The 21,608-nt window shown below is 45.1% G+C and overlaps 1 protein-coding gene across 3 annotated transcripts in view; it reads left to right on the plus strand.

Annotated features, from left to right (window-relative positions):
- Positions 1-19,796, plus strand: part of SFMBT2 (Scm-like with four mbt domains 2) — a 103,884-nt gene extending 84,088 nt beyond the window's left edge. For all 3 annotated transcript variants that reach the window (XM_017740393.1, XM_008638391.2, XM_017740392.1), the window contains exons 16-21: positions 2,637-2,746; positions 9,705-9,880; positions 11,366-11,538; positions 13,273-13,521; positions 13,698-13,826; positions 15,805-19,796. In XM_017740393.1, the coding sequence (XP_017595882.1) occupies positions 2,637-2,746; positions 9,705-9,880; positions 11,366-11,538; positions 13,273-13,521; positions 13,698-13,826; positions 15,805-15,945 (978 nt within the window). In that variant the 3' untranslated portion in view covers positions 15,946-19,796. The remainder of the gene's footprint in view (positions 1-2,636; positions 2,747-9,704; positions 9,881-11,365; positions 11,539-13,272; positions 13,522-13,697; positions 13,827-15,804) is intronic.
- Positions 19,797-21,608: the final 1,812 nt, after the last annotated feature.

Genomic DNA, 21,608 nt, shown 5'->3' on the forward strand with positions numbered 1-21,608 from the left:
TGAACTGCCCAGTGGCATCAGGCACACCAGATATACTCAGAAAAGAGCCCCTGTGCACATGAAAATACATGACATGGAGAACTTTATGAATATGAGGTGCTTGTGAGGTTGGGCAGAGGGTTTTGGTGGTGCTGCGTGATCGTGTTCGCTGGTGTGACTCCAACTCACTCAGCTCTGAAAATCCAAAGTTCAGCAGTACCAAAATAAAACCTAATCCCGCCGCCTCTCTGCTCCAAGGCACCGGTGGCTGTACCCAAACCATTCCTGATAGAGAGAGCTGAAATTAAACCACTAAAATCTCAGACTGGTCACACTCCAGGCAAAGGAAATTAGACTGGTCTGAGATGGTTGATGTCATTTTCCATCTCCAGAGAAAGTTGGAAAGTGGTCCAGGTTTCTTCACTGGTTTTGTTTAAATCACAGTTAATTTTTTCCAAAAATCTGTTTGTTTGCATTTAATAGATTGTAATATGAAGTGATACTGTTGCTGGAAGGTAGCACTGTTACTGTGATGATGGACCTTTGCTGCAGGGTAAAATGCCAAACCTAGTGACTCATTTGAGATACAAGAAGAGTAAAAGCCAGAGGTTTTGATTTTCTTTTTCCTTCCCTGAAAGGGAAATAATTGTTCTTACAAAACTCTCTCTTTTTGAACTGAGTTTAGAAGTTTACAGAGTTCTGCTGGTGACAAGCCAGCTTTGAGAAAAGTCCTGGCACTGTGGGTGCCTGTGTAGGGCTGGAGTTGATTAGGTGTCTGGGAAAATGCCCAGACAGGGCCGCTGGTATTGCAGGGTTGGGTTTTCTTTTCTTGCTCGTTTCCCAGCTATTCTGACAACTCATAAAAGCACTATCATGCTGGTGAAGGGGCAGGACAGCACTGTTGGTGGAAATTGGTCAGCAAGATGCTTTCTGCCCCTGGCTATCCCACCAGCATGTGGGGTGGGTTAGGTGTGCTTGAGAGCTTTGCCAACAAACTCCTGCACAGAGGTTAAATAACTCCCTGGATTTGTTGATCAAGGCACCTGATGTGTTGTGAATGAGTGTGGTAGCTCTGAAGGCACTTGATGTTTTTGAAAACCCACTTCTGGCTTCCTGACATCAGGTGTCAGAGACTCTCTGTTAGAGGCCAATGTCCCTCAGTTTGTGTGGGGAGGGACAGGCAAGAGAAGATGTGGGTGAGCAACAGGAAGGACTCACTCACTTTAAATAGCATTTTAAAATGGTTTGAGTTGGAAGGGACCTTAAAGATCATCCAGTGCCACCCTCTGCCATGGGATGCCTTCCAGTATCCCAGGCTGCTCCAAGCCCTGCCCAACCTGGCCTTGGACACTTCCAGGGATGGGGCAGCCACAGCTTCTCTGGGCAACCTGTGCCAGGGCCTCAGCACGCTCACAGCCAAGAACTTCTTCCTCGTATCCAGTCTAAATCTGCCCTCTGTCAGTGTTTGGTGTCTCTAATTAGACTTTCTTGAAGAGTGGTTTGAGTAATGTTTCCAAGGGCCCAATGATAAATTAAATTTTGCTTCTAGTAAATAACCTATCCAAGCAACTCCAACTAATGCCATTTTACAGAGTACTCTGCAGCATTAAGTGAAGCCCTTGCCTGAAAATGATTAATCCTGTAGGGTTTTCAAAATGCTAGCAAATCCTCAGGTTGCTGGATTTTGGGGGGGCGGGGGGAAGCCAGGCCAGAAAAAACCAACCAAACAAACATAAACACATTGGTCACTGCAGTATGACCTAATTATTATTCCATTTCTGATGAACTGCGTTCATGGGTGCTGGATAAACTTAATGTTCATCATACTGAAATCATTTGCAGGCCCCCAAGGAATTAAGAACAGGCATTAGGTAAAGAGCTAAATTAGATGAAAAGCAATCCAGACTCACTGTGGGGTCATTCATGTGCATACAATGCAGAGTGTTCAAACACACGGTCTGGTGCTGTTAAGAGATTTGTTTTCCTTGTGTTTATCTCCCTATGCCAAGTGTAGGCTATTAAAGCTTGGATTTCCCGAGCCAATAACAGGAATCATTTTTATTCTCAGGGACTTTGGATTAAAAGGATTGGCACACGTGTTCTGTTGTGTGGAGTGGACACACACTGGGTTCCAGGCACACCTCCTGCAAACTCTTTTTGTGGAGACTTCATTACTATTCTGTTAATACAGTCAAGGCACACAGCACTCAGGTTTATGAACATGACCTCAAATGTGTGAATTTCCCCTTCAGTGTTCACTGTGGGATGGTGCACATGGCACTGAACCTGGCTGTGCCTTCAGAACTATTTCTGTTTTCACTTTTTTATTAAATGGATCTGTGGTGGATGCAGCGAATGGAATCTGCTTTGGGTGAGAGGGTCTGTCACAAAGACAAAATTACAGGTTAGCAGATTTTTGGGGTTAAACAGCAGCATTTAATGCAGTTACCTTATCAGACACAGGTGTTATCTATAATATGGCAGCAGTGATCCATTCCGGGGCCTCTCCTAATTGCATCCAGCACTTACCCTGTGCAACCAGGACAGAAACAGGCACCTACAAGCTGCTCCTGCCTGTGCAGCACCTGGGACCATATTCAGTGTGGTTAAGGACTGCTTTTAAACCCATCATTGTTGTTGGTTTTGTCTCCCCATAGGTTCTCAGCATGGTGATCAATGCAGCTTATAAGCCAGGGAGTGTTTTACGAGAACTGCAGCTTGTGGAAGACCCTCAGTGGAATTTCCAGGAGGAAACACTAAAAGCAAAGTAAGTCGTCAATGTGTGTTCTTTTATTTGGGAGGTTTCAGAAAGGGAACTGACTAGGGAAAAAAAAAAGATAAGAAAAGGGTTTTTTTCTTTTGTGAGTGTTTTACTTTTCTAATTATCATTTTGCTTCATTGAATTATTTGCCTCATTCCATAGCAACTTCAGAAATGAAATGTTCACCTGAACGGTTCGTTCCTATTGTCTTTCTCCAAGCAGCCATCCAGTTTTTGATGAAGTGGAGTCCTGAGTTTTATGATAAGCTGTTCTTATAAGCTTGGCTATTACTGAATGAACTCAATTCCTGGCTTTCTAAATGGAGGAGTATTGCTGCTTTTAAATTAGAGCCTGTCAGGCTAATGCAGAAAAAACTGGTGAGAATGAATGGCACCCAAAAAAGTTCAAGCAAATCAGCAGGGACACATTTTTTAGCAGGAGTGTGATTAGGGCAAAGTAGTAACAGATCAGAGATTCAGGTCAGGATTTTATGCCTTTCTAGAATATATTCTTCAATTCTGAATTCCTTCTTATGACATTAAAGTCTACCTATTTGTGTCTTCTTTATGTAATGGGCACTATACTTAGGATGTATTTAAACAACTGTTGTCTCTCTGAAAAGAGGGGAGTCTCACCTAAGCTCTCTCCAGAGTCCTTCTGAAGAATAATTCTTCCCACTTGAAGATGGATGCCAACAAATAGTTCTTTGAAGACAGCTCTCTTTGTTGACTAATGGTTACCTTGACTTTTTAAGTACTGAGTTAAATGCAGTGAATCTCACCCTTTATACTGAACTCTGTTACTCCTTTTCAAAGAAAAGCAATTTTCTCTTGGCTGATATGAATAGCTGCCAAACACAGCACTGTTGATGGCTGCTGTATTTGATCTTTGCCCATGCAGATATTGCAGAGAGTTCATGTGTTCTCTGGCTGAGGGAGAGAGTTGAGAAACTTCTATTCTGCGTACACTTCGGCTGCTTTTCTGAAGGAGGATTGCAAACTGAAATGAAAATCTACTATTTTTAATTTCCTTCTTTCACGTGTGGGGAAAGTCAGGCTTTTGTGTTTGTCAGTGGAGATGTTGTGGATGGAAATCTAAAAGTTAACCTTGTGTGTGCAGATTTTCATTAAAAACAAGTCTTTGTCTGTGACCTGGTTTTCACTGCTTCTAGGATCCCACAGCTTGTGCTACAAATACCAGATAATTCACTCCTACAGGTATTTAGCAGTTGTGAAATCAAGTTGTAATGCTCCATCTTAACATCTCCTCCTGCAAAGAACTGAGCTTACAGGCAGTTTTCCTACCAGCAGTATCCTGAGTAGGATTTTGTTGGGGTTTCCTGTTTGAGTGTGGGGATCTGCCTTGCGCAAAAGCAGAAATATCTATTTCTTACGGCTGCTGCAATTCATATTTCTAATGGGAGACAGCCTGAGAAATGTTTAACTCACCATCCATGATCGTATTTTATGTTGGCCCCCCAGTCATGGCCCCTGTACATGTTCCTGTGTGCCAGCTGCCCCAGCAGGCACCAACCTCAGCTCTCCAGGGAGTCAGGCAGCGTCTTTCAACTTTATTAAGCCACAGAATGGATCATCACAGGCTCAGAGCTGGGACAGCAAGTTTTGAAGTGTCTCCTGAGAACAGCAAAGGATTCTCCTCCAGAGTGGCATTGCCCTCTGGCTCCTGAGGAGACAAAGCCTGTGGGGCTGGACACCACCTTGTTCTTGAAACTCTCTGGCTTCTGGGGCTGGTCTCTTCACAGAGCAGTGCTTGTGCAGCTTGCCTGTGGGTAGTTTGAGTACTTTTAAGAGTGGATGGCAGAGGGTTGCCCTGCCCCAAGACTGTCTGGCTGCCTTAGAACTTCCTTCTTTTTTCCTTCCTGAGTTTTCTTGAATTGCTTCATCAAGAAGTTTTGGTTCTGCAGGAGCAGAAAAGAAAACATGGTCATGAAACCAGATACTGTGGAACGTGCAAACAGCATGTGACACCTTCCATCAGGTGTGACAGTGCTGCAAAATCTCAAACAGAGACCTGCAATGAGCAACAGAGACCTGCAATGAGCAACAGAGACCTGTAATGAGCGACTTCCAGCTCCATGGGGGCTCTGGATGGTGCCAGTTGCTAAGGATGACCGCTCCAGAGCCAGCTGTGATGGGACACATCGTATCACCACCTTCCTTCTGATGTGGACTGGCACCCCCTTGGATCTTGGTGGTGTTGTTTGTTTACAGTCCCTGCAGAAGGCTAGAGCAAAGGAATTGGTGAAGAGAAGGCTGCTTTTCCCACTGTCCCAAATGCCAGGTTTTGCACTGCCAGACATGCATTATCTCAGTGCTGGGACAGCCTGCATTTAGTTCACTCTGCTGTCATGAGTGACCACTGTGGAATCAATTACGCTCACCTTGCAAAGAAGATAAAACAATTTGGGTTGTCCAGAGAGATGTGTTTGCTCTGTGTGATGGCAGCCGTTTCCTATCAGCGCTGCTGGCTCTGTGTGAGAAGAGTCAAACCTGATTTATTGGTGATGATGAGTTAGAAATGTCAGGCTGGCTTGATCCTCTTGAGTTCCCATCAGGGCCAGTTGAAGCTGTCAGCATTCAACCCTTACAGTTTTGATGTTCTTAAGTTCAGTGCCTACATCTCGATTTGCCTTCCCAATTCTACATAAAATGCTTAAGGGACTTTCTGCTTTTCAAGGGTTTTCATTTCGAAGGGCTGATAGTGGGGCTGTTTGGACTTACCCATTTTTGCAGGACTTTGGACATAAACAAAAGCAGTGTGTGCAGAGAGTTATCTCCTGGGTCTTGTATGAAGCCCAGTTGATCAAAATAATAAAGATGAGTACTCCTGGACTCCTTCATTAAATGAAATTCTGAGAGCTGCTCAAATCCAGCAGCTGAACTCTAGGAATATTTACCCCTATGCCAGACATCATCGCTTATTTATGAGGCTGCATTTCAAAGAAAGCCTTTTCATTGCAGTTGCTTTAGAAGACTGCCTTTCACTTGTGATAGGTGAGGCTGAGGTGTTTGAAATCTTCTTTGCCTCAGCCTTTGCTAGTGAAGGTTGCTCTCAGGCCTCCCAGGACCCTGATCCTGTTTGGGGGAGTGAAGTGTTACCCACAGTAAATGGAAAAGAATCCAAAGACACTGGAAGCAAACTGGGTGTGCACAAGTGCCTGGAAGCATTTGGGATGCAGCCAACTCTGCCTGGGAGAACTGGCCAATGTCATTGCAAGGCCACTCTCTGCCATGTGGGGAAGTTGATGAGGATGAGGGAAGTTCCCTGATGTCTAGAAAAAGGCAATCATCACACCTGTCCTCAGGAGAAGGGCAAGAAGGAGGATCCAAGTAACTACAGGCTGTCAGCTTAACTTTCCTGGAAAGGTTATTAGCCAAATCCTCTTGGAAGCCGTTTCTGAGAACATGTGGGACGACCTTTAGGGACTGACAAGAACCAAAGGCCGAGTTGTGCCTGATGTGATGAGGCAACTGGTTTGGGGTTGAGTTAAAAACAGTGGAAATTAATTTATGTTCATTTTTAACAAAGCTTTTCAAACCAGGACCAGTGGAATGACTTAAACCATGTATTTCTGTAATCGGGAGGAGACTTAATGAGACAAGGCCTTAAAACCAGAGCATTCCAGTGCCCTTTCTGAGTCCTGTCTTCAAGAGTACAAAGTGCCTCTGGATGATAAAATAGCTTTGAAGGAAGTTAAGTCCTAATGTTTGGCAGACTTTAAGGTAGTAAGACGGAACAAACTTACTGCAAAAGAGCAGAAAGGAGTTTTTGGTCCCCCAAAAGGAAATTGAGGCTTTTATCTACTGAGTTGTTCAAATTAGTCTCAAGAATTTTCAGAATGCCTTAGAATGAGCCTTTTGAAAATGAGGTTCTCAATGTTCTTGCTGTTTGAAGTGCCTTCAGCATGAGGCTTTCTGTGTCATCACACAGCAGTCCCTAACTGGAGCTCCTAGAAGACAGTATGTTCTTATGAACCTCTCATCTATTTTAGGAAGCTTCAGCAGAAGAACTCTATTGCAAAGTGCTGTTCATGTAATACTTCTGCTCATGGATCAGCAAGTGTATTTTTCATGAAAATAGTTACAGCCTTAAGGTTTTCTCTGAGTTTGGGATCTGAGGGCAGAGAACGGGAAAGAGGAAAGAAAGGTTCCTTTGGTTTTAGCTGAAAAATATTTTTTTTTAAAGAGCAGCAATTTCTAAGAAAACTCCTTGACACAGCAATTTTCCAAGTCTGCAGTGCTGCCATGCTGTGCATGCAGATACTTGCTGCTTACAAGTGAGAAGACAGGAGCCCTGGTATAAAAACATAAATAGGAGTATCAGTAGTTGGTAACTTTTTGAGAGATGCTAATGGAAAAGGTTTTCTGACAAAGGAGTTCCTTCCACATGGCTGTCCTAGAAACAGCTCAGATTACATTTGGTGGTGCCTGCATTAAAAATCTTTAGTGTGTGAGGAATGTGGAAAATATTAGTAGAACCTGGTTGAAAGAGGTGCTGCCAAGACCAAAATTATGAAAATTATATTGCTGTGGCCAGTACTAACACCTTGGGTTATTGAGACTGATTGATGCAGTCATGGAGATCTCCATTTTGCCATCCTCTCTGTTAATTAAAATGTGTGTTGCATTCAAAGCAGACTATGAAATCAGTCAGTTGTTCATTTTCCTAGTTTCATCTTTTCCTTTCAGCAGGCACTGTAGTACAATGGGTCCTTCCTGGGCAGCCAAACACAATAGGAAGCACACAGTTAGAGAAAGTCAGCCATCCTTGAATAATACCCATCAGGCAGCCTTCTTAGCTTATAAGAAAGAAGATCAAGAGGCAATTTGATTAGAGTGCTTTTGCAGGGAAACAAAACCAGATGCAGTCTTTTCATCCTAGTGGTGAAAGTCAGAACAAGGACAAATAAATGTGAGTTAAATTCAGATGCATCCAGACATAAAATAAGGTGTAGGCACATGAGGTGTAGGTACAGGTGCTCCCTGTGCCATGATTTTTCCAGTGTGGAGACCCGTGAGGCCAGTGCTTGTCTGGAAGTGCTGGTTTAGTCCAAGCAGAGTTATTTGGGTCCAGGTGAAAGCAGCACAGTGAAATCCTGCAGGCTGCCACTCACTGACCCAACGATCTGGGCTGTTGTTAAACTTAATGGCTCTTGGAGAAGTAATAAGTGCAGGAGTCTTTTCAAACACATTGAAAATAAATGTAAAACTTTTATAAGTAGGTACATTTAAATGCCTGTGGCATTTGGTCTTTTTGGTATTAGGTGTTGCCAAACCCTCCTCAGCCAGCCTGCCTCTGCAGCTGTTTCGTAGGGAAGCTGGGATCGTAACAGTGCTCTGTTCCTGAAAGGAACACTTCTCCCTTTTACATCATCTGTCCAGGTCTTTAAGGGTGTGTGAAAAGTTGGCTCATTAAGTCATTCATGCATTCAGGTGAATGAATCCAGGGTTGTCTTGGCACCAAATGGGGTATCAGAGTCAGCACCTTGCAGGAATGCTCGTTTAGGTTTTATGTTGAGGTGATAGTTTGGATTGCCGCCTGAGGATGGTTGGACTGGGCTGTTCTCAGACCCAAGTTTCATTTGGTTTTCCCCTTCATAACACTTTATGTGCCACAGTTTCAAACCCTTTTCCCACACCCCTTTGTTTTGGAAAGAGCTGTCTGAATGTTTTAACTCTCTGGTCACATTTTTATTTCACCACCTCCTCCTCTTCCTCTCCCATATCTATCAGCAGCTGCTAGGAAACTGCAGATCTTAATACAGTGATAAATGCTTTGTCTCATTTTTCCTGGTGACTGTATCTTTGTCTTTCCTTGCCTCCCATCCAGTAACCTTTCTTCCACTGTTGTTCCCTCTTTTCTTTCGTGTGTGTTACTTTTCCCTCCTCTGAGCACATTTATAATGCTACAGCACCGGCTGCACACGTGGTTGTCTCTTGTGTTGAATTCCTCAGGATGCGTAAGAGATGTTTTAAAAACCTTATCTCGCTGTTTACAACAGCTTGCTGCTGCTGTTTAATAAATTACAGGGATAATTGGTTTTCCAGGGTTCACATCTACATTGTAGTACAACAGGGATGTAACTGTATCTTTCTCAGCCATTTATCGCTCAGAAACACTTAGTATAAAACACCAAAATAAATGTTTTGGTAGCATAGCAAATTTGAGACAAACCTTTCATTTCAGGTTTCTGCTCCAAGCACTCCCTGTAGGAATCAGTTTTTAGGGCCTGTTGCTGCAGTCCTGTTAAATAACTCCAGCGGCTCCTGATGGGTTCCTCAGGTTTTGTAGTGCCCACGTCTGTGACTGGGGAAATCATCTGGTCCTGGGGTGGCAGAGACTGTTGTTTCACTCAGATATTTCTTCACAATGATTATGTGTCCTGGTAGCCACGGCTGGCACCATGAGTCTTGGGGATTGTTGGAGCTGGAATGTGATGTGGGAGCAGGAAAGATGGCAATGGAGAAGACCAAAAGTGCACTGGGGGCTTACAGAGTTCAGCACAAACACAGGATGGTGACCAGAAAGCTCTTCAAGGTGTATAAACATACGATCATGGGTCAGTATATGAAGAGAGACTGCATCCCTCTCCCAAAAGCTTTCCATCAGTTCATAATAAGGGCTTGCTTTCCTGTGTAGTATCTTCACCACGGCTGCTGAGGTTTTTTTCCTTCTCTTGCCCTATCTACAGATATATCCAGTGTGCACATGGATCCCTTCCCAAATCATGTCCACACCTTCAATTTATTTCACCCTTTCCTTCCTCGAGTCCATCTGAAATGCAGCCACTGAAAAAAGTAGACGTGTTCTGCCTGCATTCCCAAAAGAGACCCTCTCCCAAAAGTCCCTAGGGAGGATCTCTCCCTGGCAGAGGAAGAGTCTGGTCTGTAGCACCACAGGATTTTGCTGAATTGGTGACATGGGGTCTTGTACTACTCCCTAGGTACAGAGGGAAGACGTACAGGGCGACCGTGAAGATCGTGCGGACGTCGGACCAGGTGGCAGATTTCTGCAGGAGGGTCTGCGCAAAGCTCGAGTGCTGCCCCAACCTCTTCAGCCCTGTGCTGGTGGCCGAAGTCTGCCCTGAGAACTGCTCCATCCACACCAAAACCAAGTACAGTGAGTATTGGAAAAATCCCTCTTGGTGCTGGCTGGGAGCCAGAGAAGTGGGAGATGGTGTGTGGTGAAGAAAAGGAGTTGTGTGATATGTTAATACTGACTAGGATTCATCTCATCTAAGAGCAATTATTTAATCCTGAGGCCACCACAGGTTCCCTTAGAATCCTGTACCAGAAAACTGCCCCATCTCACTCCATCCTAATATATCTCTTTGAAAGTCATAATTTTTTTAAAGTCTTGACTTTCTTTCTTATCTAAAGTTAACACAAGGATCACATAAAAGGAACCTGTAGTGGGAAGCTGAGATTTAAACTTGCTACATCTGAGAGGGCTTCATTAGGTGAGATGAATCCTCTTGGTAAAGATTTCTGGCATACACACCAGCACAGGCCAGTACCACAGTGCTGAGATGCTGGAAGATTTGGGAACACTGACTCCCTACTCAGTGTTTAATATTTAGACATGATCCTGCCTTTTCAGGAAGGCTGTTGTCAGGCATGTGTTCAGCACTTGTTGTTATCAATGTTGCTGATACTGTTGGCTCTTAAACAGGTCAGGAGAGTGGAAGAGTGCTGTCCTTCTTCCACAAAGGTTGTAGAAAGCAGTATGATTGATTTAAAGCAATTCTCTTGTGTTTGGTGCCACAGTAGAAGAAGGGGTAGGCTTAGGGGGATACTGAGATCACTGAGGATGGGTCTCTGTAGAAGTCTACACCTGAGCTGGAGTCCTGGCTCCCACTGGTAGCAAATGGGGAGCTGGAGGAGTGCAGCTGGGGGAGCTCCAGCTGAGGTTGTCCCATCTCCAAGTTGATGGGTTTATGTGACTGGATTAATTTTTTCCTCTAAACTCCATTGATATGTTGAAAGGCTCAGTTTAGTTACGAACTTTGGCATGGGTGCCAAGTGCCACTTTAGTTGTCCTGGGATACCCTACATGGTCAAGGGCAGAGTGTCTTTCATCCCCAAAACATGTCAGAAGGCATTTAACACAAGCATCTAAGAGTCTGAAAGGGGACACTCACATCCTTAATTTCAACTTGGGCCGCAAAATAGTTGAAAGCAATAAAAACCCATTCCTTTGTTCGTGATTGAGGATAGCTGGCCCTCTCCCCTCTCTGCTGAAAACATTAGCAAGTGGAAGGGTGTCTGAGACTGTTACCTCACACAGAACTGCATGGGATCAAATCTGGAACTTGTTGGCCTGTGTCCCTCCAAATCACTGCTCAGCTCTGCCTAAACACATACTGTTAAATTCTGAAGTCTTCGTTCATCATCAATAAATCTGGGTACATAACAGCTGTAACACCCTATGCTAGTCCAACATGGCATCTTGTGTTTATGCTGGACATTTTTTTTACAAATCAATGTATTTTAAAGTTTAAATTGTACCTAGAATACATTCCTGAACCTGTAACAAGGAAGCAAGGCAAGGTTCCTTCTTTTGGTGGTTAAAGTTTTTAATGGGCATTGTGCTTCATTTCTCCAGCTTATTACTATGGGAAGAGGAAAAAAATCATTAAGCCACCAATTGGGGAAAATAACAACACGAAAAGTGGCCATGTCAAGCCAGCCAGACGCAGAAAGAGGCGGAAATCCATCTTTGTGCAGAAGAAAAGGAGGTCTTCAGCTGTGGATTTGAATGCTGCAGCCTCTGCAGAGGTTTGTGTTGCTGGGATAAATCAGCAAAAACCCTTTGGGGCTTCTTTTTGTCCCCCATTCTGCATTTTCCTTTTGGGGGGCTTCTCAGCACACCTGAACATTTCTAGCTTCTGTTTTGAACCCTTCCTTGCTCCTCTGTTCTTCTAAGGTCAGACTGGTTTTATTGGGGCACTTTGGGGATTTTTACCTGGTCCATTTCAGAAGTAGCAAGCAGATTTTTTGCTCCCACCTTCCCAATGCTCATTGGTTGACGTGCTGCCTGATATATCTTTGTTTTATTTCCTTCCTTGAAAGCAGGCAGATGAGCCTGTTAGATGCTTTGTACAGCATTTAGCAGAGTGAAGGAACTCTGTGATCCATGTCTAAGAGCTCTAAGTATTATAATAAATAATGATAGCTCATGAGCCATTGTGGTTTGAAGGAATTTTATTTTTTTCGTTAACTATTTGTCATATTTTTTGGCTCACGACATCAAGCCTTAGCATACAAGCAAATGGTTTGTGTCCCAGATACAGAATTTGAGGGCTCAGTCTTTCCACTCTGCTGTGTGATGCGACAGGGTCTGAGCATCAGCAAAGATTCATCTCCAAATTAAACCTGGAATAGACTTAGTTCTGTGTGGGCTGTTTCTGGGGGCTTTTCCCATGGTAGCAATAACAAGGTTCATGTGTGGTTTCCCTTCCTCAGCTGAGTGCCAGTGATTGCTGCTTTGTGCAATGTGAAATAAAACTGGTTTACTTAAATTCCCTCTACTTCAACTAGAGTAGGGTATTTTATTCAGCTTTCCATTGATTGCCTTCATCTTCACGGCTTGGTCCTCATTCAGGTGTAGTTCTGCTTCATTTCCTTAGATTATACCTGCTTCAAAGGAACTTAAACTTATGTTAAGCCTAAATCAACCATTAGCAAAGTTTTTCAACCTTTCAGCCAGTACAGCTATCTTTGTCTAAATTGCTCTTTCACTCAATACCTGAGCATACAGCTTTGGGTGCCTGCTCACACTTGGATCAGAGCTAAGCTGTCAAAGCTGTTTGGGCAACTCGTGTATATAAGGTTCAAAATGCACGGTTTCCATCAGCTGGTGTGTGCTTGCAAGCTCTGTGTGACAGAAGTAACAGGAATCTGGTGTAATACTTTAAATGGACCTTTGGGCTTCACCTCCAGCAGTTCAGTGTTGGGCTGGAAGCAGGGAAATCTGGGTGAAATCCTCTGTCCTGAGTTTTGCAGAATTGTCACTAGAAGAGTGCTATCTTGAACATGTAGATATTTACAAAAGGCACCAAAATTTCCCTTTTTTCAGGACCAATGACACCCAAACCAATTTGAAGCAATGTGAAGGTTTAAAGTCAAGCCTGTTTCTGGTCTTACTTCATTTCAATCAACCTGAATTTCATTTTATCCTCGTAGTATTTTCCATTTCTCCTCCTGTGCATCTGCAGCGCCACAGGTTTTGAGATACCAGCCCAAGAGAGGAACATTTCATGCTGGATGAGTTATTGCTGTTGACCTTTAGCTAGGAGGAGAAAAAGGATTTTCTGCCACGTACTTTTTTTCTTCTATGTTTTGTAACAAACCTAAATCGAGGGCTAATTCACTTAGCGCTGTAATGAAAACGAGGTAATTCAGTTAAAATAAATGTTACCCCGGACCAGCATGACCATGGGAATGCAGTTTGACCCCGTGCCTTTGGATTTGCTGCTGTATCCATCTCCTGGATGCTGTTTCTCTGTGCAGGAGAGCGAGGACGACGAGCCGGACGCGATGGAGGATGAGACAGGGAGCGAGGAAACGAGCTCGGAGCTGCGGGATGACCAGACGGACACATCCTCAGCCGAGGTGCCCTCCACCAGGCCCCGGCGAGCGGTCACCCTGCGGAGCAGCACCGAGCAGGACAGGCCTCCTCCCACGGAGAGAGCCCGCCGGAGCCGGAGACCCCAGCCCCACGCCTACAGCGAGGCAGAGAAGGGCACACAAGCCAAGGAAGTGAGTGTGTCCCGTTTCATAGCAGAATTCCTCCTAAATTCACCTTCAGGGCCAAACCTCCCTGGCCTGAGGGGGGTATCCCTGCCCTGGTTCTCCACAGAATGTAGTTTGCTTTATGAAAACTTTCCTCCTTTTTTTTTTTTTTTTTATTTTTTTTTTTTAATTTCTATTTGCAGGAAATTAAGCAAGAAGAGGAAGAGAAGCTTGTCCTGGACAGTAACCCACTGGAGTGGACTGTGACTGATGTCGTGAGGTTTATTAAACTCACTGACTGTGCACCCCTTGCCAAAATATTTCAGGAGCAGGTAGGAGTCCTTTTGTCACTTGTCCCTTTGTGTCTGTGGTGCCTGTTCGTGTAACAGCACATCCCACCTTGCTGGCTGGGCCTGGGGCTTTGGTAAAGAGATCATGACCAGACTTCAGATCCATCAGGCCAAGTTATAACACCAGTTTTGGCAAGGCATGTAAACCCTTAGGAATTTGAGTCAGAGCCTTGCCAGATCCTCAGAGAGTCCAGAAACTCTAATAGCCTTGTGAAAAACCCTTGGGGAAAGCAGGTTTGGTCGTTTCATGCCAAGGTCCGTGGTGCCATACCGGTGTCCCATAGGTAGGAACCTCAGTGTAAAAACAGGTAATGGCTGCCTGGCACATACCAGGCTTTCTCCTGGCCACATGGCTTGCATCCTGTTCTAAAATACTGGCCTGGGAAGTAGAAGAGTGCTGCTTGAAGCCAAAGCTGGCTGTCTGAATTTTGCCATTAACACCTAGATGCCTCTAGTGTGTAGGTACCCCATTCCTAGCTATGTTCCTCTGAAGATCTGCCAGTCAGGCCTTGGATGACCTAAATTTAGGAGATGCCAATCTTCTCCTCGTTAAGGAGATAGGTTTGCAGGAGCAGAAGCCAATGTTCTTCATCTCAAGCCAGTGTGAGCATGTAAAACTTTTATGGAAAAAGCCATTCCTTGGCTAATGAGTAGCAGCCACTGCTGAGGGTAAAGGGCAGCACTAACGAGCCATAGTTAGGAAGAAGTAAGTGTGGTTAATTAGTCAGTGGTGTGGCCAACTGCTCATTGAACTATTACTGATTCTTCACCATGGATAACTCCAGCTGCTGTGGCTGGGAGAAGGTGGAGGGTGAGTTTGGAGCGAGTGCAACTCTCCAGAGCAGGATGCTGCAGTTGCTGTGTCACAGCGAGCTCCAGCCATTTGTTAACCAGCCTGGAACAACGCCAGGGCGTGGAGGCCAACCCTGTCTCTCCTTTGCCAGAGAGTTTTATAGGGACTTGAATCAAACACAGATGGCTGGAGCTTTTCCTTGTGAAGCTCTGGTGCAATGGGCCATGCCATCAGCCTTCAGTGGAGGATGAACCTGAGCTGCAGACAGTCCTGATCAAAGCAGCACTTCAAGTGTCTAAATCCTCCTTGTGTTCAGTGCTGCCTAATCAGGGCTGTCCTGAGGAGTTTATGTTGGCTGTGAGTTGCTGTGCACAGGCTCTGATCTTCCCTAAGGGGTAAAAAGCAGTTTTGTGGCCTGATCATCATTTCAGTCCATTAAAGAATTAAGAGAACTCAATCTCTTTATTAAGAAGAGGATCATAAAGCCAACAGTAGTCCCCAGTAAAATTGCTCATCTGGGGTACTGGTTCATGGAGTTATGCCTGAGGGAAGGAGATGACCTGCAGAGGTCCTTTCCAGCTTACACTATTCTGGGACTGTGGGGCATTAGAGATTGCAAGGGCTCTGGGCAGTCGGGGCTCCTCTTTCTTGGTCATTCAGCAGGGGAACAGGGCAGGTCCTGGGTGGACCTGGGGACAGGGCATGGAGCAAGGCAGACACAAACCTGTGCTGAGCAAATTGTGGGCCAGAGGAGGTGGGGAAAGGGTCTGACTTGGCAGTGGGACCAGCATCAGTTTCTCCATTCAGCTCCCTCCTCCTCCATGCAGCCTGCCCCTTGTTTCAGTTCCTCAGGCATGAAATGGGACTGACCAGATGTCTGTGGACTCTGCAGAGGTTCTTTAGGTGATCCCTCATTTCAACAGCTGTGAGGCTTTTCCCAGACTGGGGGTTAAGGTGAGAACCTATGAAGAGACCCAAGACAACTTCTGAAAAAACATATATCTCAGGGAAGGGAGATGGGCAGCGTCAGAGCGGGACAAAAAAGCCGAGGACAAAGGGACTGAATTTCTAGGGCAAACTTCCCTTCTTGTTCCTCCAAACTCACTTACACATTCTGCCCTCCAGGGTCCACAGACAAATCCATTTTCCCTGTGTTTCTTTCCCCAGGACATCGATGGCCAGGCCCTCCTGTTGTTGACGCTGCCCACAGTGCAGGAGTGCATGGAGCTGAAGCTGGGTCCAGCCATCAAACTGTGCCACCAGATCGAGCGAGTAAAAGTTGCTTTCTATGCACAGTATGCCAACTGACTGCAGTTCTCTGTTCCTTCCTGTCCTCCTCCTTGTTCCCTGTCTTTTTTTAACATCTCAGCTTGTTCAAGAGATTTTCTTCCCCCATATCCTTTTTCTTTTCTGAGAGCAAGTGGAATTGGAAGCACTGGGAATTAACCCATAGCGGCGAAGAAAAACACAAAAGAAAACTAGCAACAAATGGAACTAATTTTTCTGTACTTGTAAAGCACATGGAAGGACTGCTGGCATCTCTTCTCCTGAGCCTCTCCAACCCATTGCCCAGTGGTGCAAGGCCAGCACGGATCAGGTGGTTTGTCACCAAACCAAACCTACCAGTGGCAGACACATTCCCTAGGAGAAGGGTCAGACGTTCCCAGATGGTGATGCTTTGTCTAGGACAATTTCTGGACATGAATATTTCTTTTAGATAACTCTGACACTCTTCTTTCATATTGAAATGTAAGTGATCATTTGTAGCATTACCTGGGGTTTAACTGCAAATTTGATCTTGGTGATCAATGGGCTTTTTTTTTTTTCTTTTCTTCCACCTCTCTTGTTTTACAAAAGGAAAAAGTGTTACACCAGGCTACGCTGGTAATTCCTGAGTCAGTTTTGAAAGGGGACTCAACCCATGGTCTCTCTGGTATCAAAGTTGCAGTGAACTGACAGGGGTGACACAGGACCTGGTGGGGCAGCAGCACATCCTGAGCCACGCTGGCTCTGCACAATCAGCTGAGTATCTCTGTGATGGGATCTGTACAATGCTGCATTCTTGTACAGGAACATGAAGGCTTTCAACCTGACTTTTAGCCATATGGTGACAGCAGACTGGGATCAGGGACTCCTGCTTACCCCTGTGCTCAGAAGAACCTACTGACCAACACCAGGCTGCACCTGCTGCGTTCTCCTTCTTTGGTTTCCTTCTTAAATTCTTTGGAGAAGAGAGGCAACCTTGAGAAATAAATACTCTGGAATAGATCTAAATCTTGCCCAGCGAGTGTGTTAGGCAAGAAGCATTGACTCTGTTTGCTATGCATCACTTGGGAATTCCTAGCTGGTCTTTCAGTGAGTTTCCTGATTTGCCACTGAGGAATGGGATGGGTGCAACTGCTGCAGGCTGGACCAGATGCTGAGACATTCATCAGAAATGTTCTTACATGGGAGATGGACAGGACTGGATCTGTTCTCAGCTGTTGTTTCGTACTGAAGATCTTGTTCAAGTTTTAATCCGTTCAAGGGAGTATTAGTTGCCTCTGCATCAAATGGTGGGGTTTTGTTCTTCAGAAGTCCAGGAACATGGTTCTGTAGCGGGGCAGATATTAAAAAAACCTGGGTTTTAGACTGGATTTCCTACTGACAGTAGCAGTGAAATGGGTCACTGCAACTGTTTGGGAACTACTTTGGATCCCTCTCAGGGTCCCCTAAAAATGTTGCTCCTTGTTTCACCTCTGAAAGACAGAAGGATTGCACCCAGCAAAGTGAGAGCACAGCTGAGAAAATCAGGGAGGCTGCTTCTCCCATCTCCTCCTTGCTTCAGCGCAGTCCTGGTGTTACAGCTGTCAGCAGGAGACAGCTCCTGGGAGGATTCTGTCAGGAGAACTGGCGCATGAGGACATTCCAAGGAAGGGAAGCAGAAAGGCTGTTTGCTGAACAGCGTTCCAGCACCAATCCTTTACTCGTCACATCCAGCTTCTTTTGCTGCTCTGATGGTCTTGGAGTTTCTGGCCTCTGGGATTTGTCAGAGACATTTAATGCCTTCTGGGACACACTGCAAAAATGTCATTTTTTGTCTCCATCAGCCTTGTAACTGTAGATATTCCTATGGCAGCTAATTCCTCGTGGAGGCACAATCGGGGAGCAGACACACACAGACTCTGAGAGCAGCCAGCTCTAGTCCTGGCCAAGCAGGGAATGGGTGAAGCATAGAGCCAAGAACATGGGAATCTTTACTGATTGTTCAGGGAAGTTTAATCATATTGAAAACTCGAACTATTAAACAACAACAAAAAAGTTCTAATTTTACCTTGAGCTGGCTCTTTTATTTCCACAGGTTTCTCTCTCCTCACCATTTGTCTTTCACTTTACTGTTCATCAGTGTTGCCTCATTTATCACTCTCTGTCCTTTCAGAGAAGTTGATAAGCTAAATCTTTATGCTAAAATTACCTTGGGTGGTAAATGCTTTACTGTTTATTTTTAGTCTGCAGGTTGGAAAGAGATATGGGATTGGGGTACTGTTGTCTGTTGCATTGATTGCTTTCCAGAAAAGCTGGAGCTGAACTTCTTTGGCCGTTTCTTACACAAGTGGAGAATGGTTGGTGTGTGGTTTAACTGGACAATGTGCTCAGATTGAGCAGAGATCAGAAGGAACTAATCACTCTTGCCTGGACTTCATTTAAATTCTGGAACATCAGTAAAGCTTTGGAGTAATGTATTTCAAAGGAGATGATGGAAATCCTATCTTGCTAGGGTAAAATGCCACTTTACTTTGCAAAGTAGAAGTATAAACCACTGTAAGTTTGGGGGTGTTTTTGGTCCAGACCTGATTGATTGTAAGTTAAATTCAGAGCTGCTGCTGCTTCACAGATACACGAATGACAGTGGTGAAGCCACATCTTCTCGCCTCCCTGTCCTGAATTTGGCACCTAGGCCTGAAGTTTATTGTGTTATCAGCTGCAAAAGGCCACTGCTGTGAAGTGCTGAACTCATGGTTATCCAAGGCCATTGCCAAGGGCTGGGGAGCAGCCCTTGCTGTTGGATGCTGACCTTCAGCACACTGACACAGAAGGCTTTGCAGGTGTTACTGGACTCTCTTTGGGCATAGGACCAAAGATAGGCATTTTTGGAACAAAAAGAGGGGGCTGAAGAGTGTGTGGTGCCTGCCCATCGTCATCTGCACTGGCTTCTTTGGAGCTTGCGCTCATCAGGCTGAACAGGTCCATGGGCAGGTCCCTGCTCCTTTCACAACCTTTGCCTTGAGATTATCAGCCAATTCCCACTTTGCAGGCCCAAAGCATCCATCTCTGAATTGAATGAAATCAATAACTTAAGGAATGTCCATGATTCCCTGGCTGGTTGTCCTGCCTTCCTCCTGCTGTCATGGATGCTCTTCAAGAAAAGTGGTCTTTGGTTTCAGGGCTTCTCTTCCTTTTTCAGTTCACAAACACAGCTCCCCTCCAGACTCTCATTTTTTAACTCAGTACCAGGATGACCAAGCCCTGGCTTTTCCTACCTCTCAGAGGCATGAAGTCCCCTCAGCTCTGAGAGGGATTTCAGGGTCTCCAGCTCTTTTGTGTTACCTATATTCCATAATCCTTGATAGTTTGGTCCTGCAGGGTGCAGAAACTGCCTAAAAATGCTGTGTGTCCTCAGGAAACACCAAAATCCAAGCACGCCCTGTCCTTAGTGAAGTATCCAGTAGGTACATGTCCTAGCTGAGATGGCCTGACTCACACTGCCAGAGGTATTTGGATACTTGCTGAGATGTACACAGTTTGTAAGTGGGACACCTAAACTCCTTTATTTTACTCTGGGCAAACAGCTAATTTGCCTTAACCTGGAAAGTCGCCATTCCTTGGCTTTGACCTTCGGCCTTTTGCAGTCCCAGTTGTGTGGTGTCCCTGTCTCAGCCCTCTGAAGGCAAACCAGGCAATGCTGGGCTGCCATCATCAGCATTCAGTCACCTTAAAGCCTGCCTTGGTCTTGTCAGGGCACAGAATGGAATTTGGCAGAGCTGCTGTGCTGTGTCCGTGTTTCAGACGCTCCGTACAATCAGGGCACTTCAGATACTTTCTGCTTTCCTGGTGCAGTGCATCTGGAAAATGATGAACTCAGAGTGTTCCTCTCATTTCCAAATTCAAGTGCCAAAAGAGAAGAACATGCTGCGACTGAACTCCATTAAAACCAGCTTTATTGCACGTGGATAAGTACGGTCCCAAGGGCTCCATTTTGGTGCTAAGATAATGTCACGCTGTATTTTCCATCGCTTGGGATTGCAAAGCTGATTCCTTATTCCAGGAAATACTTTCTGTAATCTGCAACATCTTGAACATTAGGATTTTTTTTTTTCTTGTGACTGTACACTTTCTAACTTTGATACACTCAACAAATACCCCTTCACCCACAATCCTGTGAGTTTTGGAGATGTTTTATACAGTGTATTCATGTAAAAATTCTTTCAAAATGTGGATGCATGTATATTTTCCTCTCAGTAATATTCTTCATCGCATCAGCTGACCCAGAACTAAAGGAATCTGTTACTTAGGATTTGATCCAGAAATAACTGAGGTTAGCATTAGGGCCCTCACCGATGTGTGGGCTGTGGGACCAAATCTTCACCAATTTCTCTTACTTAGAAGTCAAAAAGTCTGTGCTTAATTAACAGAAAATTTAAATGCCTCCTTCTCCTAGAAGGCAGAAATGCAGCTGCAATCTGCCAGGCATCACAAGAGAGGGCTCATGTCCTTAGGTGCTCATGAACTCCCAGTAAAGGAGCAGAGACATTTAATGGTCTGATTTATTCTTTGGTACAATACTCCAGCAAGAAGTGTAGATGGTGTTAATGGCTGCATGTAGAATATGAGCCAATCATCAAAGATGAGAATTTTATAGCCCAGCAGTCCTTTAAATGTCAGCTGTCCTGCAGGAGAAGAGTGGTTTTGCAGGGGTTTGGTGCCATGCACAGGAATTCTCTCACAGATGTGAACTGCACAAACCTGGGTCATAGTTACAAATACTTGTGGCCTTTTTTTGGTTTTTTTTTGTCTATTGTGTTAATTTTTACAGTGAAAAAGGTAAGTCTTGATGACTGCCAGGGATGTGGGAGAGGGGAGAGGGGGCTTCAGGAAGGAAAGAAGCTGGAGTTCTGGGTTTGAGGTGTCTTTGTGGAGAGGGACCTCTCACAACAGAAGCACAGCTGGGGTCTGTGAGCATCATTCCTGAAAGCTTTTCTTTTCACAGCAGAGATGGTTTTTGAGTCCCAGCAGGGGCCAGGTGAGAGGAGGGAAAGAAGCTGGCAATAGACTCACTTCTTCAATGCTGAAAGGTTCTAATTATGTTTTCCCTGTGGAGGTACAGAAATTTGGCTCAGATGTCTCTAGGCTCCTTGGCTGGATAGAAGGGAAAATCAGTCTGTCTTGTACCTAATTCCTGTGTGTCTTCTGGGGCTAGGGGGCTGAAGACTGTTGTCTTGCACCTTCCAGACCTCCATAGGAAATACCAGGCTAAAACTTGAGCTGTCTCCCACAGGAAAAGGCGACATTGCCCTGAGTTCAGGTTGTGGATCAGTGTTCTGGTGTGACAGGATGAAAATGCTCATTGCCAGGGCACCCCACCTGCTTCTTGTGGCTCCAGCCTCACTGGAGATGATGGACATATAAATGTCCATAATTTATACATTGTACATGTGTGCATTCCATTTCCCAGTCCCTCTTCTGCCAGACCTGGTCAGGGTGTGCCAACACATGCAGTTACTCCAGCAGCCTTTGCCTTCAGGGACCTGCTTGCTGGAAGACTCCTTGGGAATGGTACCATGACACTTCCAGATGCACAGGCAGGGGTGTCCTGTGTGGACCAAGAGAGGTGAAAGTCTCAAATGCAGCCTTGGAGGGGAGTTGAGTCTTTTCATGTGCCTTGTGTAGGACAAGGCAAGCGCTTAAACCCTCCTGTCTCTCTCGGAACAGCA

This window comes from Corvus brachyrhynchos, unplaced genomic scaffold (genome assembly GCF_000691975.1).
Source record: "Corvus brachyrhynchos isolate BGI_N302 unplaced genomic scaffold, ASM69197v1 scaffold307, whole genome shotgun sequence".
Classification (NCBI taxonomy): Eukaryota; Metazoa; Chordata; class Aves; order Passeriformes; family Corvidae; genus Corvus; species Corvus brachyrhynchos.